We start from the raw sequence: 26,565 nt of genomic DNA, 5'->3' as shown, positions 1-26,565 counted from the left end.
AAAGGTATGGCCAAAGTATATGAATTCAAAATAAAACTAATTATTGAGACACCAGTGTGCCTGAGCTGAAAATCAAGAAGGCATTGTACCACAAGATGAATGCAGACAAAAATGAAGGGAGCAGTTGAGTATAAACAGATTAATGTGCATGGTCCTGCAGTGGGAAGCAGTGAGAATCTGAGGATTGTAAATGCAAAGGGAAAATGCAGATTGTCTTCCTGTGGATTTGGGAATAAGAAAAAGTTAAATGATGAACTGAAAGTCATAGAAAAATGTATTTATGGGAACTTGTGGCTATGCAAGGCATCTGGTAGCTGCATATTACATTTAAGCATGAATCATGCTGCAGATACCCCACTTGCATAAAGGATAGCACAGAAAAGAGGAAATTTTACAGAAAACAGTCTTGGCTTTCATGCTTACCAGTTGAAGTTGTTTAGGACGCGATTCTCACAGAAATTCAGGAGGGCACCTCATCCATCTGCCTGCTGTGGGACAGGACTTGATAGTTAGCCAGTCCCTAATATGTTCTTACATAACAGACGTCAGGCACTGCCCGAACCCTGCAGCCCCAGCCATGCTGTATCTGTTCCAGTGCTCATCTGGCCTTGCAGAAAGGGAATTTGGCCAAAAGCAGCCCCAAACATTTTTTACTGGAAATAGTGTCAGCTATTTTTCTTATCTTATTTTCAATGAAAATGGAGAGTAGTTGGTCTCTGTGGCTGTTTTTCCTGTCGATGTGTAGGGGTAGCATTTGGTAGTCTTCCCTGAATTTAATCTTTTTCATTCCAGAGCTGCAAAGTGGTTTCTCCCATTTAGCAACATGATTTTGAATTCATACCCTATTGTCTCCCAGGCTTGCTCCATCCTGGTTTTGGACAAAAACATGAGCAGCACGCTGACTGTGGTGATGTTCTCTTTGTTCTTGGAAAAGCTGAGGACCTGCGTGTTTCATGCCCCCCTAATCTGACGAAAAATTATTGATAGCTACTCTGAGAGGAATTTCCCAGTTGCCTCCTGTATAGGTATTTCATCTGTACCCTCTTTTACTTGTGAGACATTAGAGACACAACAGTTAGGGTATATCACGTTGACAGCTGCTCTAGCTGTTACACCACTTACCCTGTCACCGAAGAATACAACAGTCTGGTTTGAGAGCATTTTTTCCCATCCAAAACAGCTGTTTTGTAATCCTTATTCTCCTTTTGGTGCTTAGAAGGGATTATCCGATCAAGTACCTCTCTGGCTATGGAGGAACACGACTGGGTTGTCTTAACGTGCCTTTTTAAAGGCAGTGGTGTTGCTTGTCCTGCTTCTGCCTTTCACAAGTAAAGTGGTTCAATACTACACCCAGCACTTGAAGGTGAACTTCGACAAGATCTAATGACTTGAGCACATTTGACGTATCCAAATATTATTTAAGTGTTTTTTGTCTCGTTTCACCCATATTCCTACTCGTTCATTTTAATGGTGTTACGCGTCTTGTTGCAATTGAGTTTTTTTTTTAGTGAAGACAAACAAAAAGGACACAACTTTTCTGGCTTCTCTGGATGAGCTTTTCTTTGCTCGTTTTCTAGTTTAAATAACAGACTTCATTTTCCTTCCTCTTTCTCCAATATTGACAGCATTTCTAACACCTTTTCTTATTGCCTTTTGTGTCCCCCTGCTAGCTGTAATTCATTTTGTGCCTTAGCTTTGCAGCCTCTATTGCTCCATGCTTGATCTGTTTGTTTATACTTGTCTTCAGAATGCCAACTTATTGCCATTTGTGGTACAATTCCTTCCTGATTTTCAGCCCAGCTGCACAGATTTCCTTTTTTCGAGTCTTATTCTGAATTCATTTGTATCTGAGATGCTTGCAGATTTATTTTCTTAAACTTGTTCTTGCTGTTTGCCATGAGTTACCATTTATTACCAGACATTTGAATTCCTTTTCTCCGTTTCTGACTCAAAACACCTCTGGCAGCTAACAGTCTAAACTCTTCTGCAGTGTATTTGACAAGTAATATGTTAATCCCACCGACAGAAATGGTTTTTCATGCTAGTATTAAAAAATAATAATTTAGCTTATATTTCCTGTACACAGTCAGGAAGTGTAGCTGCAGGATGCCGAGAATATTAAGGCATCACATTGCAGCAGCGTGGGAGCCCTGCACAAGGGATGGTGAAACCTTTTCTGTCTTCCTTTCGTATTACTGCTTTAATAACTTTGCTGCTGTGTTTGCTCTGTTCACCTGTGCAAGGCAGAATACAACAGGCTTCTACTAGGAGTTGTCTAGAGATACTTAGGGCAGTCAGAGATATCACCAGAGGGCTCAAAAATATTCCCGCTGCCTTGAACACAGGGCCAAACTTGCAGGATTCAAGAGTGCGTGCTAGCCTGGTGTGCAAGAGACAGGACCACTGTGCACAGGGCTGTTCTGTGCACTGCCCCCAAAATTGGGTGTGCTTTTGAGTCACTCTTGCTCATGAAATGGGCTTAACAAACCCGAGCTCCCTGGAGGCTGTTCACAGCACCTGGGAAGTGTGATGCAAGTGAAAAGCAAGGTTGCGTGGGCGTGCAGATCACTGGGAGGGCTGAAGATGAGAAGCTGGTCTGTGGCAGTACAGAGGAGGTACCAAACTGTTGCTTTGCCACCACTGTAGAAGAAAAAGGCAACAAGAAACGGGTAGACCTTCCTGGCCTCGTCTGAAGTTTGGGCTGTTGGCCCCATGTTTAGCTCCTCAGTTAGCAGGAGTGAAATGAGATCCCTGGGGATCCTCAGCGGAAGCAAACCCAGTGCACATGAGGGAGTGTGGGGAGTAATTATGCTTCCTCTGTGCACTCTGTCACATCTGAGTCCCTTATCTAAGTGTTCTCCATGTCTTTTTAGCAATAACCAAAGCCAAATTAAGGATCTGTGGTGTAAGCAAAGGTCTCTCTTTCCTGGTTTGGCAACTGCAAACTTGATTCCTGTGATACCCAAGCACTAGCAGCAACTCGGTAGTGGAGCTAGGGATGAGTTTATGGAGACTCACTGTACCAATTGCAAATTCTCAGTGTGGTCTGTATTTTTGCTGATAAGAGAAGGGAGAAATATTTGGCAAAATTCTTTGAACATTTGCCTTTTAAAGAAGCAAATGTAAGGGGAAGGAAAAAAAGCCCACACTGCTGAGAATACTGCAGAGCCACAGCCACTGAGGATGGTTTATGGGAAGGTTGTGAATTTTACTCTGTAATTGAAACTGGCACTGGAAGAATACTGATGAAGAGCTCCTCTGTTCCCATGGGAAGGGTATGGGAGGAGGGACAACAGGGTACCTGCAGGGAGCTGAGCCCACGTAGCTGCAGGGTGAATCTAGGGGCTCCCAGCATAGCATAGAATGCATTGGCCACATAGGGAGCCCTGAGGTGTCCTATTCGATAACAGGACGTAGAGACGGGGTTTGGGGCTGCTCCTGGGTGCTGGCTGTGCCCTCCAGATTAAACTGTCCCATAGGAAAAGGCAAGGCTATTCCAGAGAACTGGTGCAGGAATGAACCCTGGGTCACTTCACTCATAGGATAGCAAAGAAATGATTTAACACAGTGCAGGCATCCGTGACATCCAGTGTCTGAGGGTTCAGCCTGATGAGCGTTTTAGTAGTTCTGACTTGGGATGAACGTGAATGAGATCCCTGCAGAATAAACCTGTTATTACTGCATCAGGAGGGAGATGCACACTCTGCTCCTAAATCCGCAGGCTGCAGGGATATCTGGGACCTGGGATTTTTATTCAGCTCACATCTGTTCAGCATACAGCGCTGTGCTGGGCTGGTGCACGTACGATAGCTGGGGGCATGCCAAGCAAATAGGAGGTCTGTGCCACGAAGTGCTGACATCCCCAACCTGTGAATGATTTAAGCTGCATTCCCTGACTCTCCTTGAACTCTGGAGTTGTCCTTCCTGGTAGCATCTCCTTCCCCTTTCTGCCCTGGCTGCACAAATGTGCTCAATTAGGGTTAACTCAAACTGAATCAAACTTCATGCCTGAGGTTGGAAATCTTCCCAGTCAACTCACCACAGCCACATAGCATGGTGGGAGACAAGGCGAGAGGGGAGATGAACGCTTTTCAGAGAAATGAATCCAAGGAAACTTTGTTCACTTTTATTTCTGCAGGAGATGATCCCCAAAAAGGAGATTTCCCTGTTCAGAAAAAATCCCCGGTGAGTGTTTCCAGCTGGTTTCCTTTTCTCTGCTTTCTGCTCAGCTTGCTCTAAACATTGCAAGATCTCTCTGTTCTTTCTTCTGTTGTGCTCTGGCTACAGACAAACACCCTTTCTTGCAGAGGGTTGAAATAAGCATTAACAACTCAAGGCAAAAATCCCTCCACTAACCTGATTAAGTTAAGAAAGGGCAGCTTAAAGGGAAAAAAATGAGTTGTCTGAATGTTTGGGGAAAAGGGTAAGGGTTTTGATTGCTGCCTTTTTCTTGAACTCTACTTTCCTTGTGGGAAAGTATTCACTTCTCTGAACTGGAGGGGGATGTTGTGCATGGGAGGGAGGGAGGGAGCTGACCTTTGCATTTGCTTAGTTTGATGAAGCCCATCAGGGAAGGGTCCCCAGATGCTCCAAAGCAGAAGGAAGGACAGGGATTGAGGACAGGCCGTTGATGTGTGTTATAGAGCCTAACTGTAGTGCCAGAGCCTCAGGTTTACACCTTTGGCTCTGATTTAAAGCCAGATTCAGGTGAATATTTTGTTGCCTTGCGGCTTTGAAGTTTGTGCAGTTTTCAGGCTAATTCTGATTGAGTGCTTGGCCCCTAAAAATTGTACATTGTATTGACTTTAGGGAGAACAGGGCTTGTATTGCACTTGCTTTGACTTGCAGGACAGTAACGCTGGTAATGGTAATACTTGCTTTTGAAGCCTGCAGTCAGTCATGTCATTAGCAAGCCAACTATTTAACTCACAATTTTAAGTACTGTGCAGACATTAACTGTTGGATGTCCAGAGCTCCTGTGAAGTATTAATCTTAGTCACATTTTGCAGCTAGTCAGCAAGAAGGAGAGGTGAAAACAAATATCTCCTGTAGCTGGCACTTTAAACGACCTTTCTTTTTTTTCCAAAGACACACTTCCACGCTATCTTTAAGAACTCCATAATCCTGCAGATCCCAGGCTTACAGTGGTAGCTAAGCACAGCAGACTATCTGTGCGCTCATGAATCCAGGCTGAGCCTCTTTGCTTTTGCTGGGGCTCTCTGCTGAGCAAGGTCCTCCTCCGCGAAAGTGAGCAAACTGCATCTGGCTCTCCACATGGATGAAAGCTGCCCGCTTTTGGATGTCTGGGCAGGCCACAGGCAGGTCAGTGATACAGCGGAGAGAATACATGAGAGTTTCTGCGTGTGCTGATGCCGTCTCATGACATACAAGCCAGATGGAAGTACCCCTGCTTGTAAGTCGTTGCTCTGTGTTTGTAAGCACTTACTCAGGGTGCTGACTGAGGCGCTTGGGGAGGTTTAGCTGGGAAGTCACCGCCTCCTGCTCTCCTTTCAGTGCTTGGCCCTGCTCATCTGTAGGAGGTGCCCATCCGGGAGCAGGAGTGGCTGAAATGTGTCACTGCCAGGTTTTCTGTCACTGCAGGTTGTGGCATAGCATGTGGTACTTTGAGCTGCGGCAGCTAAATCCCGCAGGGCTTGTGCACTGGGTATGGAGGGATGAGCTCGGGCAGCAGGGTTCCTAACACCTGGCCATCTGGGTTTCAACAGTCATGCTCTGCATCTCCATCAAATGTTATTAAATCTCATGTGTACTGATAGCGAGGTCTGTGAAAGAGAGGCAGAAAAACATCCCTGTTACACAATTTTCCTTCCAAGTTCAGAAAATGCCTCCAGCCACCCACAGGAAACATAATTTGCCTCTTACGGCTTCTTTATTATGAAAAACTTATTAGAGAAGGGTATTTTGTGTGTGCATACATCTGTGTGTTTGTGCATTTACAGCTTATATGTGCTACCATTTTTAGGTTAGTCTAAAAGCAGGAGGCTCCAGTGTGGTTTCTGTCTTACAAGCCATATGCTGGGCATGATGGTTTCAGAGTAAATAACAAATGAAATGGATAATTACATATTTACTCTAGTAAAGCAAAGAGACAAAGAGTTTCTAATAAAAAGGCAGCCCATAAATAGTGAGAGAAAAAAATATGTATTAAAAAAGACAAAAATATTTGTCTTTAGATATGTTGGGTTAAGTAATAGAAAGCATTTACTGGTGGGTTTTTTGGGTTTTTGAAGAGACAGCCTGTCTCTTCTCTTTTGTTGCTCTTGTATAATGGTGAGCAAGACAGCATCATTAAGCTAGACTCTTCCAAACTTGATGCCATTGCTTTGGGAATCCAGGTCTCTTGGTGGTGAAATAAACCTGAATAAACACATCTATTTTGGTATCTGTATTTGCATTTGGGACTCTGGGAACAAATACAGCAATTCATTGTTTCTGACAAGAGGCACACAAATGCATGTGAAGAGTTCATCTCACTTCACTGGCCCATACCATAACTGTTTAAATCCACAAATATGAACGCAGCTGTTAATATCACACTCCCCCCCATCCCTCACCAAAGTGCATGGCCAGTCCCTCCCTCCCACTAATTGGCAGAGGCTGGGCAGTGCTGTGAAAACCTGCTTTCCCTGTGCTGAGGCAGTGGAGCTAAGCAGCCCCACTGGAAGCTGCTTAGCTCATACCACAGTAGGGTACCAAGAGGGACAGAGGCCCACGCAAGGTCGTGCCAAGACTCATCTGTTTAAATGCCTTGTATTTCACTTGGAAACTGCTGATTTTAGCTGGAGTAAAGTCAGATTTCAGTGAAAGAGTGGCCACGCTCAGACAGGTTTGACAGTCCCGTTGCTGTTTTGTTTAGTTTTGATTAATAAATTGAATTATCCCTAGCTATGCCAGCATTCTTGGAATATGAAATAGATTCCATGCCTGAGGGAGTGCTGGACATGGGGCTGACGCTCTGCTTCAGTGAATGTGGTAGCACAGTTCAGTGCAAACGAGGTGCAGAGATTGAGGGCAGTTGTCGCATGGGAGGGAGCAGCTTCACACAGAAGCAGACAGCAGCTCCCTGGGGTGTACCAACTGCTGAGGCAATGGCTGGTACTATAAGGAGCAGTTTTAGGGCACGGTAGTAGCTTTGTGTGGAGAGTAGAAGAAAAGGCATCTGAAGCTGGTTGTGCACCTCAGTGGGATTTTGCATTGCAGCAGAGAGGTGGTGGGACCCTTCCACTGGACTTCCTGGAGCTACAAGCATGGTGAGCTGCTGACAGCCCATGAATCCCCATGGTGGTCCTTACTGGGCCCGTGTTGGCCAGGCTGATTCACTGGGGAGCCTGAACCAAAGCAAGATAGGTGGGGGGGTCCCCTCCCTCCTTTGAGTCCAATTCACAGGCCAGTCAAGCAGCAGTGGGCGCCTGAATTTTGGACTGAACTCCTCTTCACTGCCCAGACGCTGTGGGGATGTGTTGCTGGTGTGAAAGCTTTCACAGAGCTGATAGGTTCTTGTTTGTCTCCTACAGAAACTCTGTGGCTCCAACTATCCCCTAAGCATTGCCTTCATCGTGGTGAACGAGTTCTGCGAACGCTTCTCTTACTATGGCATGAGAGGTATGCGGCCTGTGTCTGGGAAGCGGCTCTCCCATACTTGGATTTCTGTAAACACTGGCCTGGTGTTCCAGGGCTGTACTGTTTGTGGTCTCAGCTGTCTTTCAAAGTAAATTAGTATTTTGGGATTCAGGTATGAATAATGTGCCCTGAAATTGATGCTACACCTGCTCTGAGCAGAAGTTGGGACTAGAGAGCTCCAAATGTACCTTCCAGTCTAAATTTTTATACGATTCTCTGCCTCTAACCTAGTTTTCCAGTGTGTGACATCTTTCATAGTTGTGTGCAATCAGTGTGTTCGGGAATTGAATCATATAGGCATCTAATTTGCAAATAGAAAATGTGCATAAACAGAACTACGTGTTACGGTAAGATAAGCTAGAAAATATATTTCCTAGCTAAACATAAATGTTTATGAGCAAAGAATACCTGATACTCACATATCTCATTTTAGCTTTTCCTATGTCAGGGATTATGAGGAACAGGTCTGAAAGTACAGATCTTTCCACAACAGTGCTCATAGCTGCTAGACAAATCAGCAGTTTTCTTGCCACCGTGATGTAGTTTCCCGCTTACCTGTGGAGATACACATTAATTATCTGTTGTGATTTGCTTGTTTCCTTTTAGCTGTCCTGACGCTATATTTCTTAAGCTTTTTCCACTGGGATGAGAATCTTTCCACTGCTGTGTATCATGCCTTTTCAGCGCTCTGTTATTTCACACCTGTCGTTGGAGCCATCATGGCAGACTCATGGCTGGGGAAATACAAGTAAGTGAAGACATCTCTCTAATTCAGGCAGCTTACATCACCATGCAGCCTGTGCAAGGGCAGTGCTCTGTGTGCTCCCAGCTTTGAGCTAGCTCGGAGTGCAGCAAAGACACTTGCGAAGGTCAGTTCCTCTCTGTAATGGATGAACAGCTGATCTCTTTGCTCATGCTGTTCTGTTTTCTGCTTTCACCCAAGGGCCAACAGGCAACAAAGTTGGAACAAAGCAAATGTCACAAACACACTTTTCGTGCACTGTCCTTCCCTACCCACCTTGAGGAAGCTGAGGTGTAGGGTAATTAACCCTCAGCTTGCCAAGATCTGCTTCTGAGAAAGGTGGTGAGGAAGTGGTGTCATCCTCTAGATCTCACAGTTTCAGAAGAAATGTCATTAACTATGTTATACTTACTTATGCTTTCACAGCATAGGGAATGTGTGAGCACACTCATTTTTATGCCAGAGAAACCTGGGTTCACTCAAATCTTCTCCCTCAGGTAAATTCTCCCTGAGTAAGTTAGGCAGTCTTCCTTTCCACTGATAAGTTGTGGGGCCATCATCTGCTCCATAGTGGTGGTGAGCAGCTGATTATAGGACTTTCTTTGCTTGGCACTGTCTGCTCATTGTCTGAGAAGTCTTGGCTGTCAGAGTGATGAATTGCACCTGGACCAGTCTCAAGGACTGAGCACATCTGCAGAAGAGTCTCAACAGGAAAAAAACAGCTTCCATATGCCTTTCCAGCAGGAAGTTCTTAAGGAGATGTCAATGTCCTTTTTCCTTTGTGCTCAATTTTAGTAATTCTCTTGTCCCTTTGAATGAAAAAAAACCAAACAGTGGCGTTTTATTAACTCCATTATTTAAAGTCACCTAGCAAAGTTAATTGGTATTTGAGGATATCTATCTTGCAGCATGATGTTGTGAGAAGGTAAGTCCTTAGGCAGACTTTTGTGCATTAGGCAGGAGACTTTCCGTGGAGTAATCCCTATGACTTAATGGGAGGTGGCTTTTGCTGTAGTAGCTGGACCTCAGCTGATACTGAGGACAGGATAACAGATTAGAGGGGCTTTTAGGAACGAGCTGATGTGGCTCTAAATTAGCTGTTGAAACTAGAGTTTGGATGAATTGAGGCCTGCTTCCATACTTAAAGCTCACAGGGCTTCTTCTAGTGCCTCTGCCTTAACAAGTCCTTCCGTTCCCTCTGTGTGTGTCTGGTCTGCCCATAAATATGCAGACATCTCTTAATCCTGAACATGATGAAGGAATAGAATACACTCAAGAGCCGGATCCTTCTAGTCAGATTTCTTCTTCTCTCTCGCCAAGACATAGGAGGCAGATAGATGAGCTCAGTCCGTCAGAGGTACTTGGGATCCAAACCAAACTTGTAATGGGGAAACCACACTCCTAATTCAGAAATGTTAGTCCAGTGGGTTGAATGTGGGCAACAGTCCCTATAGATGCCTTCCAGTCAAGGGATTCACTTAAGCACATGCTACCAAATGCCAGTTATTAGTAATCTGGAAACTGAGTTGGACTCGAACAGTACTCTTCTATTTGCAGCCTTCCATGCATGACAAGACTGGAACATTTTTAGTTTATTCTGCTCAGCAACCTATGCAAAGAAAGCAGAGGCTATCCTTCTCTAATCTGAATCCATTTGCCTATCTCTCTCTTCCAGTACACTCACTGTTGACATAAGAGTTACAACTGCCTGCTGTACCAGTGGTGTGAACAAACCAGTTCCTTATGTGTCTGCCAAGTAGACCTACCGTATCAGGAAGCACAGGTGCACTCTGGTTTTGGAACGTATGTCACCCAGCACCTTCAGTCACTGCTGTTTGCTTTCCTCACAGGACGATCATCTACCTCTCCATTGTGTACGTGGTTGGCCATCTGATAAAGTCAGTCGGTGCAATTCCATCCCTAGGCAACCAGGTGGTTCATGTGTAAGTAGCTGTTGAAACTGCAATGCTGTAGTAGGTTGTGATTGTAGCTGGTTTACGCAGGACTGTCATTAGTTTCACCTCCATCAGGCCAGCAGCCTAAGGGCTGTGCATGGGTTGCTTTTATGAGTGAAGAGTTTGGGATAATCTGAGTAAGAACAGAAGGGTGAATCTAGAGTGCGAATGCACTAGAAGGAGTTGGATACCACCACAGAGACTCTAAGCCCTTTGAGATAAGGACTTCTGATCACCCCTCTCTGCTATACCATGCTCCCGGAGTTTGGTCTTCTCCATCCAAGTGCCTGCACCAGGCTCATTCCTCCCTCATTTCCTCATCAGCATCGCTGCCCAGCTCAGTCAGGTTCCCCTGTGTGCATGGAAACTCAAAACCAAAGGTGCATTTTCTGATGTGACAGAGGAAGGGTCTGTCTCTTCCATGGAGTACAACTCTTTTTGCCTTCTAGATTTGGAACTGATAGGCTACCAGCTCTAAAAATATGCTTATGCAGGCAGGAGCACATATCATTTACAAAACAGTTTCCTTTTGTCCCAGACCTGGCCAATTCTGACACTCCTGTTCCCTACAGATGTAGTCTGTTGGGCCAACCATGGTATTTTGAGAAAGCATCCAAGAGTGAGCCTAATTCAAACAGTTTGTTTGTACTTACCCAGGCTGGAAGGCTACAGGAAAAGGCGTGGGGTTTTTTTCTTTTTCTTTTTTTTTTTTTTTTTTCTTTTCCTCAATTGATCTCTGTAATCTTTTGCTCTCGTATGAGTGGAAAATAATCCCATGGATCTTTGATCTCTAGTATGTCCATTGGGCCTCAGAATAGCAAGAAACTGACAAAAACTGTTTGGTTAATTGGCTTGTACTTCATGCAGAAATGAGGATAATTCACTTGGTTTTTGCACTTAGCTGGCTTATTATCACTACCCGTGTGCAGCAGACAATGATACCAGAGGAGTCATGGTTGGGTGACACTTAAATGCTCTCATAAGCACTGGAAAGGTTCTGCAATGGTGATGTTTTTGTTCTTGCATGAAGGATCCTGTCTATGGTTGGTCTGTTTTTGATCGCCCTTGGAACGGGAGGTATCAAGCCCTGTGTCTCTGCATTTGGTGGGGACCAGTTTGAAGAGGAACATGTAAGATTTATTTTCTTTTCTAAAATCTGCTGTATCTGCTTACTTTATGAGGATGTTTGTGATCAAATCCTGTTGTACTAGAATAAGGGCCAGTTTGCTAGGAAAAGATGTCGTAAGACGTGAGGTAGAATGATTTGCATAAGACTTGAGAGAATCTGGATGCTTCAGGAAAGGAAATGACAGCAGAAGAGGACTGATATTGGGAAGGATAGGTCATAATTACAAATTATCTAAATATTAATTGGACCTTGGAGTAGTTGGAAGATTGTGTATCGTGGAACTGTAGCCATTTCTGAACCAGCTTAACAGGGGTGATTATGATGCACTTCAATGGAATACAGCAAATGAGAGAGAAAAATCTGTTAACTAGCCTATGCTTTCTTGGGATTTTTCCCTCAAAACAGTCATAGTCTATGTCTTATATGTTGTTCAGAAAGAACTGTAGGAAATGCCAGTCTTTTGAAAGTAGTGCTGGTACCAAATCTACTCAGAATGTTTTCTAGATATTCCAGAATGGAAATCTTTGAAGAGTTGGGAAAATCCTTATTTTTAGCTCTGTTTGTGCTCTGCATTTTGTGAATTGTAGTCCAGGTGCTTCATGTCCTCATTCTTAATCATGAGTGCTTAGCCCCTCACCTGCACTAATCTCAAACTCCAAGATCCACAAAGCAGGTCAGGAAGTACTAATCCTCAGCCAAAAAAGCATAATTTTCAAATTGACCTGAAATGAAACACTTAAATTTGTGTTGACCTAACACACAAATAAAAATTTCAATTTTCTCAATGACAGTATTCAAATCAGGAACTTCTGTGCATGGCTAAGACTTCAAATATGTAGAAGGCCACTGCTACAAAAAAATAAAATAAGTGTTTGGGTCTGTGGTGAGTAGGCTTACATTCAAGGAGGATTATTTAGGATTGACAATAGGAAAAAAAAAATCCAGAAACAGACCTGAGAAATACTGGAAAGGAGTAGGATCTTTGAGAGACAGAAATTCCCATCAATGCAGGAAGTAGACTAACAGTCTGTCAGGAAAGGCACTGGTAGAGTTGGACAAGGGATGGGAGCCCCTTAGGGAAGTTTGTTTGTCTTTTGCGATGCCCCAGCATGTAGTCAGCATTTAATTAATGAATAATATAGACTAGAATGTTTATTTTAAAATTTTGCAAAGACTTGTGCTTTCTGAACTGTGTGATGCTGAAGTGATGAAGCTTACGGTTACTGAGAAGTAACAAAACCCAGGATGTTTCATGTAGTCATTTCATGTGGCCAGGATGTGGTCATCTGTTCAAAGCAGATCCTTCAGCAGGCATGCCCATCCTGTGCTGTCAGCTGGACTTGGTGCTTTAGAATATGCTGCATAAGAGGGAGCAGCAATCATCTGGTGATCACCAGCCTCCCCATGTGGCCCCACTCTGACCAAAAGCAGGCTGGCAGCACAGCATACGTACTCTGGGAATACGCCATGTGCATACCAGCATGTGGGCATCCCAGCTTGCAGCACCAATAGTTGTCCCAAAAGGATTGTAACAGGTGTTGTAGCAGTGTTTTTAGAAGTGCTACTTCTATGAATATTAATGATTAATAATGTTTATCCAGCATCTTTCAATTACAACCTAATTACAGTATGATAATATATGCCACTTATTTTCAGAGTGTTTTATAGACTTGAGCTAATGAATCTCAGCACCCAGTCAGGCACATACATATTATTATCCCAAACAACCACAACTGAGTTACAGAGAAAAAAAAAATGTATTGCCTGTGGTTGTGTGAGCCTGTGCCCGTTCTCTGGCATTCAGACTACACCTTTCTGACAAATTTATCAAATACTAAGGCTCAAACATTCACCTATGTGTTGCCCTCAAGAAAAACTAATTTAGAGAAAGAAAACTGCAAAACACCTTCTGATAAGGACAGTGCGTTCTGCTCTATTCATTCTTTTCCGAGTAGAAATTTTTATATTTTACCATTTTGAAATGACATGGCCTTAGAGAAGAAAAAAGGTTTTATGCTATGTGGTAGGAAATTTAAGTCTTCAAAATTGGAATGAGAAGGTTTGATTTTGTAAGGAATGAAAGGTTTGGGGCCAACCAGAATATTTCTTCCCTCTGGAGTGGTGTTTGAGAGGACTTACCATGTTTTTCATCTTTCACTCCAGGTAGGATGAAATAAGTTTTGAAAATTCCCAATGAAATGGAGCATTTGATTATCTTTTAGTTTTCAGAACATCAATAAAATTCAGCTGAGCCCTTAAGTGCACAGGCTTAGTTGTTCCATCTGGAAACTAGGAATGTGGTAGTTCTGTAGATAAAATGAATAAATAAATTGCCCCTGCTATTCTCACATAGAGACAAATGTATGTTTTGAGGTAAAAGCATACCGTTGGTCTGGTTGTCTTGTAAGTACTTTATGAGTGTGATAGTCTTGGATCTGGCACTTTGAGAACAGTACTACTACAAACAGTGATGGAGTCTGATTCAGCAGGAGGTCACATAGGGAAAGCAGATTTATCTGCAGGAGATTTCCAAGCATCTTTGCCGATGAGATTTGGAGTCCAAGCTAAAAATGCCTGAACACAATGATATTTACAATGTGATATATTATATGAATACAAAGGCTGCTGTGCATATTAATTAAGGATCAAAGCTACATTCAAACAGTGTGATAGGATGTTTAAGGTACTAGATAGCTTTCTCTTTGTTTCTTTTTTCTTGTTGCCAAGGAGATCAGGATTATCATGTGTGGTACCTTTTCTCAAATTAGCTAATCCAAGTCATGTTTTTAATGTATGTTTGCTCCAAAGATTAAGAAAATAGGGAGGTAATTCTTTTTTACAATCAGTGTAATTTGCAAGCTGTTGGGTCATTATTTTTGTACTCACTTCTGTTTTTCTCCAACCATTTTTTTCATCACTGAAATGTAAAAATGTGTGAAATAAGATGCCTCAAATTCTTTATGCATCACTACCCTCTTCTCTTACTGGCACATTCTTTTTGGTAATTGTTGCTCTAGACTTTATGATGTCGAGAGCTGCATGATTGAGTTTTTCTCAGCTTTCAGAAATTCTGAGTTTCTCGGATACGAAGAGTTAGAGATATTGCATGAGAATTTGCAAAGAAAAGGGCAGGATTGTGAGGACTCTACTGCACCACCCATATCAAGCCATGGCAGGGCTACTCTGGGAGTGGAAGGGATTGCTGAGACTGCTAATTTCTCTAGATTTCCCTATGATGACAAATAACTAGTCACAATGGTAGAATTAAGAAGAAAATATACTTTTACTAGCTTAGCAGTAGAAAGTTCCAGGTAATCAAAACCACTGGTAAGGACAAAAATTGAGTATAAGAAATAGTAAGACCCAGTGCTGTTTGCTATTATCCACAGAAACATGCCATAGAGGTGATTATTCCAAGGCTTACGAAACCTTTAATCCAGGATAAATAATTTACTAGTAATGTATGGATTAGATTGCCTGGGACATGCTAGGCAATCTAGCAATTGTAGAAATAAAATTATAGAAGAGCCAAAAGCTCAAGTCGATGAGATCTTTATAACTGTGCTGGGGCAAGGCAAAAAGCCCTTAATCCAAGAGAGGGGGCCCCAGATTCCTTGGTGGGTGACAGTGGGAGGCAATGAGGCTCTCGCCTTCACCTTCCCAGTACCTGCTCCACAAGGGGACATAAAGAAAAGATCTCCCACCTGGCCACCTTCCTTGAAGTAATCCCCTGTGATAAGAGGCTTCTTGCCATATGAAGTAGCAATATTTCCTGTTGGCTGGACCATCAGTCACAGGAAGTTGTGTTACATTTTTGCATTCTAGGCTTCATTCCTTAAGAGGTGTCCTCTTTTAGCTGCCTGCAATTCTTCACATTTTCTCCTGTTTTCTAGCCTTGGGAATATTGTTGTCTCAGGGAGCAGGAGGAAGCAGGACATATTAGAAGGAGAGGGGACACAACCAGGCCCCTGAGGAGTTTCCTTGCACTGGGAAGTTAAAGCTTTGCATTCAAATGATGCTCAGGTCATAGAGATGTGGCTCAAGGTGCCCTAAGGAGCTCTCTGCCAGACACCAAGCTACATCCCAAGCAATTTGCCCACTACCCACTACTAATCAAGCTCTTGATTCCTTCCAAATTATGAGTTATGCAGGAAGAAAGATGATCAACAGGAATCCTTTGAATGTATGATCTATAATATATTACAACATCCGTTAAATTCTGAGCTGTTTCTCTTAGAGTTCCTCCCTCCATCAGGCTCTTGAATTTCCTCCCACAGATTTAATTTACCCTATTAGTTTGAGGTTGACTGGCCTCAGCTTGGTAATCTCCTGTCAGATGGATACCTCTCATTTGCGGGCACTCTCTCATCTATGTTGTCATTACCAGCTCCTCAAAATGCACAGGTTGTTTTTTTTTTTCTATTTCTACACAGGAGAGGAGGAAAAAAAAAAAGGAGCTCAGGCATGGGAAGAAATGATGAGCTTGTCAAACCGTGCCAAATTGGATTGAATTAGGTGACAGAGGATCTGAATCATGCTACTTATTCTGAATAAGTAAATGCTGTCCCCTCCTTCTGATCTCACAACACTCTCAAAGCAGTGGCTTTTCTTCTGAAATGCCAAAAAGCCCCAAAGCGCCTTTCAAGTAAAGTGAGCTGATTTGTGTGAGCATTTACCATCACCTGAACACAAGCCTTTTTGCTTAACATTTTATGCACTGCAAGTCAATATTTACCCAGCCTTCCTAACAAGAGAATTGATAGTGTTCAATTTGCAAGCCCAATGCTGTATGTTAGCCGTGACATTGATATTGTCTTCTCTTGTTTTAGACCTCGGAGAGAAGCAAGTTTTTTTCCATCTTCTATTTATCCATTAATGCTGGAAGTTTGATCTCCACGTTTGTAACTCCTGTATTAAGAGGTCAGTGTTGATTTAGAATAAGACAATAAATTAGCTGCCTTGTGACTACTCTGCTGTGCATAGTTAGGCTCTTATGACAACTGAATGGCAGAAATTACATTATCTGTGGAGTGGCCAGTGTATTGCATTTATACCTTGTTAATCCTGCTGTAGCAGCGTAACAGATTTATAGTACTAGCAGACAAGTTACAGAAACTGTATTCCTGGTTGTATTCCAAAGCCAGCCTGAACTGTAGAATTAAAATATGAAAAGTGGAAGGACCTATATGGTCATCTAATGCTCCCCATTGCCAGTGAAGGATTATTCCCCCATTTTGCCTGCAGTTAGCCTGCGCATGGGAACTATCTTTGCGGTCCTGTGCAGGTGTCAGGGCCGAAAAACTTAGCAGGGCTGGTTTTGGAGTCTTCCCTCTCGCCTTGTGCTGCTGACTTGTGGAGGGCTCTGACTGCTTGCAAGATTGCAGCCCTGAGCAACTAGCCTTGAAGACAAAGCACAGGCCGGTGCCCCACTTAAGACCTACTTTACATTCTAGCCAACTTGCACAACCCCTTTTAGTCCCTGAGTCTTGCTGCGCTTACTTCATTGTACTGCAGTGCCCAGAAGCCAAGGGGATTGGCATGCTCTAAATACAGACACACAGGCAGAGCAGCAGGCAATGGGGATGGGGACAGGGACAAGGTAGCCTTCACGCTTAGCAGCAATTTTTTTCATCCTGATCCGTGGCCTCCAGGAAGCTTTCTTTGTTCAGAGTAGTTGTTTTAACAGGCCGTTCATTTCACAAGGCTGTGGGCAATTGTGCTTGCCTCATATTTACACCATGTGTATGGGCAAAGACAAATGCTGTATCTCTTGCTCTTTCTCTCACCGGTGTCCCCTGGTCAGCATTCTCTTGGGAAGAGGCTTTTGCTCAATGCAGTCAGTGTGCAGAGGAAAATCCAGTCCCCTTTGAACACCAAAACCTGTGCCAATATAGCTTAGCAATAAGCTAGTTGCAACATGGAAATCAGATGGAGAGGATGGGGAAAGAGTAAAGTTTCTGCTAAATGTGAAAGCTTTTATTGGAAAAGCCAGAAATGCAGTTTATAAACATTTGGCAGAAATGTGGATATATACTTTTAGGTGGGGAAGTCCAGCTCATTTTGCATGTCAAAAGTTCAACATGCCTGTAATGTCTCACTGCCAGCTTTGTTGGATTTCAGCTAATTTGCTGAAAATAAGTAAATAAACACTGTGCATGCACACAGCTGTGCAGCTGACCGTGACTGCCCAGGGACAACGAACAGGAACAACTGAAGGCTTCATGGGTTGGTTTCCTATGTTGTTCCTTATGGGTTGGTAACTGTGTTGGCTTATCTTAGTCATGTTTTTATTACTCCATGTAAGAATGCAGTAATTTGTAGCCACTGGTATACAAACACAGACCCCACTGCTGGCTTGCTGTTTGCAGTTGGACCTCTAAATTAATGTGATGCAAGAACTGACCTGGTACAAGAGGCTCAGGGTTTCAGTCAGCCATAGCTCAGATCAATTAAAGCCATGCTGTAACAAACCTGGCTTCCTGATCGGTTATTGCAAGACCTGACATTTGGAGCAGGCTGCCCCGAGTGAGATTGGGAAGGTGGTGAGAAAGGGAACTGAAGTGTTAGACTAATCCTGTGCTCCCACTTATTAGGAGGGGCGTTGGCTTCCGCTTTGTCCACTGTAGATTGCTATGAAATCAGAGTCAGGTTTTTAGCTCAGCAACTCATGCAGCTGGCATAAATAATGTGGAAACACAGCACTGGTTATTTAGATCTAGGCAAATACAGAATGGCTTCAGGTTATATTAAATGTTGCAGGTTTTTTCCCAATTACAGTTCCTACTGCTTCTCTCTACCTATTTGTCTGCTCCCTCCCTTTTACCACTCTCATCAATATCCCATTATGAGCTACTTTTTCTGGCAGACACTAACTCTGCTTCCACATTGTCTTCATCAAGGGAGGACAACTGTTTCAAGGAGATTCAATTCACAATGTCAGGCACCAGCAAAGAAGATTTAAAGCTGGAGAAAGTGACTGATTTAGGGGAAACAAATCAAAGGCCATGGTAACGTAAGTCTGACTGTAGTGAGGTGCTTTTATTTCTGACTTCTTTTTTCAGGGGATGTGAAGTGTTTTGGAGAGGACTGTTATGCACTGGCTTTTGGTGTCCCAGCAGCACTGATGGTGTTGGCGCTTGGTGAGTGGAAACAATAATGCTTGCAATAGGAGTTACCACTTTTGAGTGCATGGATAGATGAGAAAAGGCACAAATTCGCTATCTCTGGATCGATACTGCAATGGGAAACTGTATGGTTCAAGATCATCCCAACAATTCCACAGTTCAGAACAGCAAGAAAAATCTCTATTTCACTTGGGGTGGGCAGACCGTGGTTTTATTGCAATCCTTTATTGTATAACGATGAGAGAGTGGTCTGTTGGATGTTCCATGATACAATTGCCTTGCTCTATAAAGCAAAGGGAGGCACCAAAATGATTCTCCTGGTGGCTTGCAGCTTTGCCTATAAGCAGGCTTGGCCTTTGAACTGCAATCTGAGCAGTCCTTGCAGTTCACCAGCTTACAGCAGAGAAGCTTAGCATGCTACTTCTAACCTTTACACAGGTTCTTTGCAGCTTGGGGCCATCTTTAACGGCTCAGACTTTTGCTTCAGAATCTGGGCACCACACAGAAGTCACAGAAGGAGCTGAATGAGATGTTACTTTATTTTGAGCTGTCTCACTTTGCTTGACTGAAGTAATTCCCACAATTACAGTGACAGTTTATTATTATGATGCAATAAAAGCCCCTTATTGTCCAAGTGTCAGGAAGCAGCCACAATCACCCTACTTCCTAAAGCTTACATCTTAGCCCCATTAATGTACTTGTCAAGATTTCTTCTTCAACCCTTATAAAATACTCAGCAGTTTCCACATTCTTACTGTTAGTCCTTGGTAGCCAATATAGAGGACACCCCATTAGCTTTAGTTTCACAGCTGCAAGCTGCTGAGGGGAGCAGTCCCCTTATTACGCTACATTTGAGAGATTTTGACACAGCATGTGGTGACTTCTCATTCAGCTTGTTAGCTTAATTGAGAGACCAAGCAATTGTGTGATTTCACCACAGCATCTGTGATTTGAAAAGTTCGTCCTCCAGAGAATGTGAATGTTGCTGTCTCCCCTCAAACTTCCATCAGAGAGAAGAATCAGAACACTGGAGAAATGTCATCAGGCCACAGCTAACGTTACAGCAATTGTTTTCAAAAAAAGTGCATGGTCACGAGCCTGAGAAAGCTTCTCTCTTCCCCTGTGGCCTGTTCCTATCAGTTTAAGGCAGCACAGGCTCCTCTGTGCACCAATTCTGTGATAAATATTTCTAGCAGGATAGCAGTTGCCCAGGGGAAAATGGACATGTAAATATTGCAGTTTTGGTGAGGGCATCAACCAAAATGTGTTTTTAGCTAGTGTCCTACTGCCAGATTCCACAGCCTGCCCAGCAAAGCAGCTCTGTGTTCTTTTGTAACACGATAAAATGCTCTTGGAAGTGATATATTTGCCTATGTGAGCAGCATGCAGAACTGGAGAAAATACCCTTTGAGCCTGACTGGCCCTCTCCCTGTGATGATGGAAAGCAAGGATAGATTTAGAGGCAGAATGGAAATCTTATAGAACAAGATTTTCTGGGCCACTTCAGTTTCTGAAAGGTGGAAGAAGATTGATACTATTTAATTCCAAATGCTAACCCTAATGCAGAAACCTCAGTTCTCAAAGGAGTTGATGGCATTGCCAGAAGATAGAATCATAGAATGGTTAGGGTTGGAAGGGACCTTCAAAGGTCATCTAGTCCAACCCCCCTGCAAGGAGCAGGGACATCCCTGACTAGATCAGGTTGCTCAGAGCCTCATCCAGCCTGGCCTTGAACGTTTCCAGGGATGGGGCCTCAGCAAACCTTATGAATCACCATTTAGAGGTGTCAATAGGTCCACAGGGAGATCCTAAAAATTAGGTAGTGCCTTTACCCACTCTGAGTGACTTTGGACAAGTGTCTTTCACTGTGACTCACCTAAACTGACTTCAGAAGTCTCTCTGACAATTCTGCAAGTCAAAATTGGAAGTGAAGGGTCTTCATAGTCAGAAGTGAGACGTGGCGAGTTCCCTGCAGTGTCCCAGTCCTCCTGTGGTAGGATAGAGGTGCCTGCTTTTGTTCACTGGCTGTGGACTGACCCGGACAATTAGGTTAGTTTAAAACATTAAGGTTGGTTTATTATATGGATTTCATGCTTAGCTTTTATTGTGCTTCTCCCTGCTAATGTCTTTGGAATTGCAATGTGCTCAGGGGCTCTCAAAGAGCAGAACAGATGAGATGTAATCAGATAGCCCCCTGTCTGACAGGACTTTGAAGCCTTGGTCCAATATTGTTTGTGCTTTGAGGGAGAAAACCAAGACAATACAATATCTTAAATTGTATATCCCTTCATGGAAACCATAAATGGAGGTAATGTCTGTTACCACCAGTGCGTGATGCAGTGACCTTCATGGCAGTTTCCATTGAAATGTATGTGAGATACAAGGACACAGAGCCTATGTTGGATCTGGATCCATCCTCACATGGCTGCAATGACTCAGGGCTGATTTCCAACATCAGGTGCAGGAGTACAATGTGGATTGTATTTTAAGTTTAGCCTACAAAAAGCATACATGGGGGAATTTCCAAAGCTTTGATTGTCAGCATGAATCAGATGTGGAGCTGCCCGATGTGCCAGAGTAGATCACAAGATGACAGTGACTTTCGAGAGATCACACTGCTTCTTGTAGGATGTTGCATTTTCTTCCATCTGAATGCATTCAAGGAGCCCTAGATATTTATTTTGTTAAAAGTGCAATGCTGTAAGCCCTGAGGGGAGAGAATACCTGTTGAATACAGGGGTGGGGGATCCTTCCCAGAAGCTAGTGCAAGTTTGAGCCTAAGTCATGGGAATTCCCATTTGGATTATAATATTTTTCAGTTGTGTTCATTGCTGGAAGTGGACTGTACAGAAAAACACCACCACAAGGGAACATCCTACTTGAAGTGTGCAAATGCATCGGCGTAAGTGTGTGCAGTTCTCTTTTTCATGCATGACTCTGAGGTTGCAGGTCAGAAAAGTGGAAAGGGGAAGTGACATTTGGAGTTCTGTATGGTGCTCCTGGATATCTTGCTGATGAGCTGTAAGGAATAAGAAATACATTTAGATCCTAGTTTATTCTTTCAACATTTCAATTGTTTTTCCTTAGCTCCATGAACTGTTCAGTTGATGTCAGTAGAAGCACTAGTGGCAGATGCTGGTGGAGACTGAACTGAAAGGAAAATTCAGAAACTCACAGAGTAAAGATACATGATTCCATTTTTTTCAGCTGAAGAATTTTACTGAAGTTTATCAGTTCAGCAGACAGTAATAGTACACGTTCACATTATGCACATTCAGTATGTTCATGTAAATGCAAGAGACATGCTGAAGTGGCATTATAGCCTTATCAATTATTTTTCATAGTGTGTGAGCTGAATATAGTATGTGGAGAAATACTCTCAATATTAGATGTATAATGACTTTTTTTTTTTTTTTTTAGGAAGCTGTTGCTAACAGCAAATGTTTTCTTTTTACTTAGGTCAATCCTAGTGAGAGATTTACCTTGGGGAAACAGGCCAGATCTCACAGATATGATTTCTGCGTGAGATCTGCCACTCTTTTTGCCAGGGTGGCTGTATTCAGTGTGTTCAGTGACTGGAGCACACAGCATAAACAAACAAGTTACAAATTCAGTGTCACTGATTTCTCCTCCAGTGAGAAAACAACTTGAAAGCTGATCTAGGAGTGAATGAGACAGAGGCTGCACTAAGAATATGCAAATAAAGGTCTACAGAAGGGAGTGAGAATTCTGGTTTTGACGTTGCTTTGGATAACGAGGCGTTTCCTCCTCAGCACCAACAGGTGCTTTTTGGAAGAGAATTGACGAACTTACGTTTAAAGTTTTATATAGCATGTGTTGAATCAAGCAGGAAACAATCTTTTGGGGGCTAGTGTCAGATTTGTTTCTGAAAGACAAGCCCATGACGTAGTTCATTCCGACATCATACCTTTCATCAACTAATGTCATAGAAACTTCCCTGCAGACAATTGGTCATAAACCATCCAGTCTGAGATTTTGGAAGTGTTTGACAAAACCCCTGCAATTTTCTGGCACGGCTTACATTTCGGGATGGGGAGAGCAGCCTTGAGTTTGGAATGTGACAAGGGCAGATATGCCACGAGGGAGTTACTCACCTGTTTTTCTCCCTAGTTTGCTATTAAAAACCGGCTGAAAAACCGCTCCCATCAGATTCCAAAGAGAGATCACTGGCTGGACTGGGCATCAGAAAAATACTCGGTAAGCAATGCTCTGCCTGGCAGATTTGGAGGGGGAAGTGGGGAGATGGGCAAACAGGGGGGACAGTAAGACTGGCCTGCACCACTCCTCACATGCACCAGGCTGTACTCTCCTGACCCTTAATGGACAGTTTAGGTGCTGCACTGAAATGCAAGTATGTCCAGTATCACAAATAAGTGCCATTCAGAAAGAAATGGGAGCTCTCATGCTTTCTGGCTTGGATCACCTGTTGGCTTTTCACCCACCTCTTACCTTTTTGCCTCTTCCCTTTACAGAAACAGCTGATTGGGGAGGTTAAAATGGTGACACGCGTCCTCTTCCTCTTCATACCGCTGCCAATGTTCTGGGCCCTGTTTGATCAGCAGGTACGGTACAGCGCATTGCAGATCTGCCTGCCAGCCTGGGTTTGCACCTTTGTCCTTCCAGGGTAACACCAAAGCATCCTGGGGACACAGAGTGCCATGCTTCTACCAGGTGTCCAGAGCCTTGCTAAGGCAGTATCTACCATCACTGCTGGCCATCCCTTTGCAGTCCTGCCAGGTGTCTGGCACAGGAGGGTGAGAAGGAAGAATGTCTGCCCTGCCTGCTAGCAGGTGTTACAGGGAAAGGAAGGAACAGATGGGAAATAAGACCTCTGGCACTATCATCTTCTCTGCCCCCTTGTTTTCTAGTCCCATAGGACATCTTGAAGGCTTCACAGCTGTCTGTTTTCTCCTTAGGGATCCAGGTGGACTTTGCAAGCCACAAAAATGAATGCTGATTTTGTAAGTACTTAATGTCACCAAGGCTGGTAAGACTAGTAGTAACATCACTGCTCTTGCTTTTTAACTGGAGTCTCGCAGTACTAAGATCATCTGCTTGATGAGTCTGGGTGAGTTGCACTCTTGGTGATTTGAAGCAAGAGGCTCTGTGTAGCCATGGTCAGTTCATCACAGCACATTTTGTCAAGGAGCAAGAGCTGGGGAGCCATCAGCAGCCTGCAAGGTCAGGAGTGCTGACCTGCTGGCAACTGGTTGCTCTGTGACTATGAGCAGGTAGGGTTTCCAGCTTGCTACCCCCAGTGAAGACAGAAAAGTCAGGGAAAGTTCACACAGCACTTATAAGGTGTAACTAGAGCTATTGCTGTTGTGTATTTCTGCTCTGGCTTACTTGGTGATACATTAATGAAGCCTCTCAAAACCGGCAAGAATCTTGTGTGTAAGGTAGCGATGTGTTGAGGATTAATTAGTTAGTAGCCATAAAGTTATTCAAATATTTGAATGACAAATGGTGCAGGGTGCAGTGGCAGATAAATGTGGATCAGCTGTCTGCCTAAAGATGCCACCACACAGGGCTGGTTTCCACATGTGTATGTTTTAATAGGCCATCTAGATCTTACCTGTGTATGTTCACATCAGAATTTAGGATTGTCAATGCCCATTTGCCAGTTAAAATTAAAGCCCAAAATTTGAGCCCTTCTATGTCACTCCTATTAAAAACTGGGCTCTCAGCATGTGATACTCATTAGGTTTAATTAATTTAAGTGAGGCATGAAAAAGACTATTCCTTGGGTAATATTTATCCACCCCAGAAAGACGAAACAATGAAAGTTGATGCAGTCTTTGTGATGTGTATCTAAAAGCTTGGTTTTCTGCTGTTTTGCTCACATGCACTTAATGATCCACTAGCAGAACATTAAGAATCACCAGGTGTCACTTATTAAACTCTCTCTGATGGAAAAGGACATCTTCAGGGCTTTTTTTGTGACACTGACTTGGATAGATTTTTGGCTTGTGTTTCAGTCTTATTCATTCCCCACTAGTGAGTTGTCCTGACTCATGAAGGTGAGAATTAGCTGCAGCATTGGGGCAATCCCTCCTTTAGGCTTGTTAGAATTTGTTTTTGCAAAATTACATGTTTTTCCCTTCTGCAGACAAAGAGCTCAGCTAGGAAGTCTAGAGTTAACTGTGAATGATTTAGTGTGAGATGAAATATTTGCAGGCTTGTCTCCTAATGGCACATTTGTATAGTGTGCACAAAGCAGGAGGGGATATTTGCCTGATATATTTAATTGTAAGACTCCTTTGCTATGGCCAGTTGTTTCCACTCTCCCACGAGGCAGCTGCTGGCAGAGACAGGCAGCTATTCTAGATTCAGCTCAGGACAAGCCTGGCAGATAGGAGACAGGGACCCACAGCACTTTCTTGGAAAGATATTATTTCCTTCCTATTTTTTCCTGTCTTCACTTCATCTTAATTTCACATGAAAAACATTGCATGGAGTTCAGACAAACACCAGCCCCTCCGTGGACTCGGCTCATTGGCCCTTTCTCGGGACTGGGATCCTTCCATTCATCCATCCATGTTGACCTTGCCCAATTGTAGGGGTTGGGCACAGTGGTGCAAGGGTGAGGCACCTCTTATAGCCTTGAGTACTCTTAGCTTAAACCAAGAAATCACAGTTCAACAGCTGACCAAAGCCCATTTGGTGCCTTTGGCAGATGAAGTGAGAAAAGATGTGTTTGTACAGCCCACTAACTCAGGGATGGCCCTTTTTTTTTTTTTTTTTTTTTTTTTTTTCCTGAAGCTTGAGAAGCACTTACTTGCAGGATTGGAGGATTTGGGCTTTTCCCCTTACAGAAGCAGGGAGGGAGGAAGCTCTAAGCCCAAATCCCACCTGGGACACTGACATCCCATTCCTCCCCGCTCAACTAGTTCATGGTTCAGCCAGTCCGAAAGATGGTCTCAGTACCTCTGATAAGCTGTGTCCCACCTGTCATGTATCAAGGACTAAGTGTAGCTTTCCTCTGCAAAATGATTCTCATCAAACACTGTGTCCTTAGATGACAAGTGTTAAGAGAACGATATCAGCTGCTAAAGCCAACATAAAGCATTTGAGGAAACCACCTTTGCTGCTAAGGCCTCTACTGGACCAGTTGCTCATTTGCCATATGCACTGTTATATTATGATGTTTATGAATCACTTGGAATATCTTTATTTTTCAGGGAATATATGTCCTTCAGCCAGACCAAATGCAGGTAAAAGATACTACAGGGTAGAAATAACCCTTAGAAATGTATTTTCTTTCTCTCTCGTTCTTATTTTCCTCATGGGACCAGTGACCTTTCTCTGATCCTTTTGAAGGTAATAGCAGTGCTCCTGTTGACTGCTGTGGTGTGGATTCTGCCTTATTGCTCACTACTTGTTTTGCAAGCTTAGTTTTGAGGTTCAGAAGACCCCAAGGATGTCCTAACATGGAGGCTGAATCCTGCAAAATAGTGCAGAGATGTGGGGAGATGTGCCACCTTAATAGTTCTTGAACTAGTGCTGGCACGTGGATGATCAAGCTGTCCCTCCTTTTAACATGCCTCTGCTCTGGGATGAGCATGTACCTGAAATATGTTTCCTTCCTTCCTGCAGGGCAGATGAAAATGTGAAGGCTCCAAAACTGTTGTCACAGTTGATTACAGTTCTTACATTGAACAGCTCTGGAGAAATTCAAAGCTGTTCTGTTGCCTGAAATCTTCTTTTGAAACTGAAACAGCATCTCTCTCTGCTTATTCTCCGTCACACTCTTATTTTCTTGCTCTGCCACTGCTGGCTGGCAGACACGCTCTGGCCCTCCCAGGAGAAATGTGGTTCCTGGGGGATTACCAAGCTGTGTGGAAGCATGAGAAATTGCCAGTCTCACAGAATAGGGCCTGTTCCTCTGGGATTTTGCTGAAGTCCCAAGATGTTTCCATCATTGCTGATTTGTTGTAAGGTCCCACCACAGCA

The 26,565-nt window shown here is 43.4% G+C and overlaps 1 protein-coding gene across 3 annotated transcripts in view; it reads left to right on the top strand.

Annotated features, from left to right (window-relative positions):
* Positions 1–3,694: 3,694 nt before the first annotated feature.
* Positions 3,695–26,565, top strand: part of SLC15A2 (solute carrier family 15 member 2) — a 43,591-nt gene continuing 20,720 nt past the window's right edge. For 2 of the 3 annotated variants that reach the window (XM_010115937.2, XM_086750944.1), the window contains exons 1-13: positions 3,695–3,836; positions 4,139–4,185; positions 7,536–7,623; positions 8,248–8,389; positions 10,234–10,326; positions 11,369–11,468; positions 16,297–16,387; positions 18,529–18,606; positions 21,411–21,493; positions 22,723–22,809; positions 23,085–23,174; positions 23,529–23,573; positions 25,794–25,826. In XM_010115937.2, the coding sequence (XP_010114239.2) occupies positions 3,695–3,836; positions 4,139–4,185; positions 7,536–7,623; positions 8,248–8,389; positions 10,234–10,326; positions 11,369–11,468; positions 16,297–16,387; positions 18,529–18,606; positions 21,411–21,493; positions 22,723–22,809; positions 23,085–23,174; positions 23,529–23,573; positions 25,794–25,826 (1,119 nt within the window). Of the gene's footprint in view, positions 3,837–3,969; positions 4,057–4,138; positions 4,186–7,535; positions 7,624–8,247; positions 8,390–10,233; positions 10,327–11,368; positions 11,469–16,296; positions 16,388–18,528; positions 18,607–21,410; positions 21,494–22,722; positions 22,810–23,084; positions 23,175–23,528; positions 23,574–25,793; positions 25,827–26,565 lie in introns of those variants that run through there. The other variant, XM_086750945.1, reaches the window with a different exon arrangement.

This window comes from Chlamydotis macqueenii, chromosome 6, assembly GCF_036417535.1.
Source record: "Chlamydotis macqueenii isolate bChlMac1 chromosome 6, bChlMac1.mat, whole genome shotgun sequence".
Classification (NCBI taxonomy): domain Eukaryota; kingdom Metazoa; phylum Chordata; class Aves; order Otidiformes; family Otididae; genus Chlamydotis; species Chlamydotis macqueenii.
The sequence above is the reverse complement of the archived record's forward strand: the minus strand, read 5'-3'. Positions and strand labels throughout refer to the sequence as shown.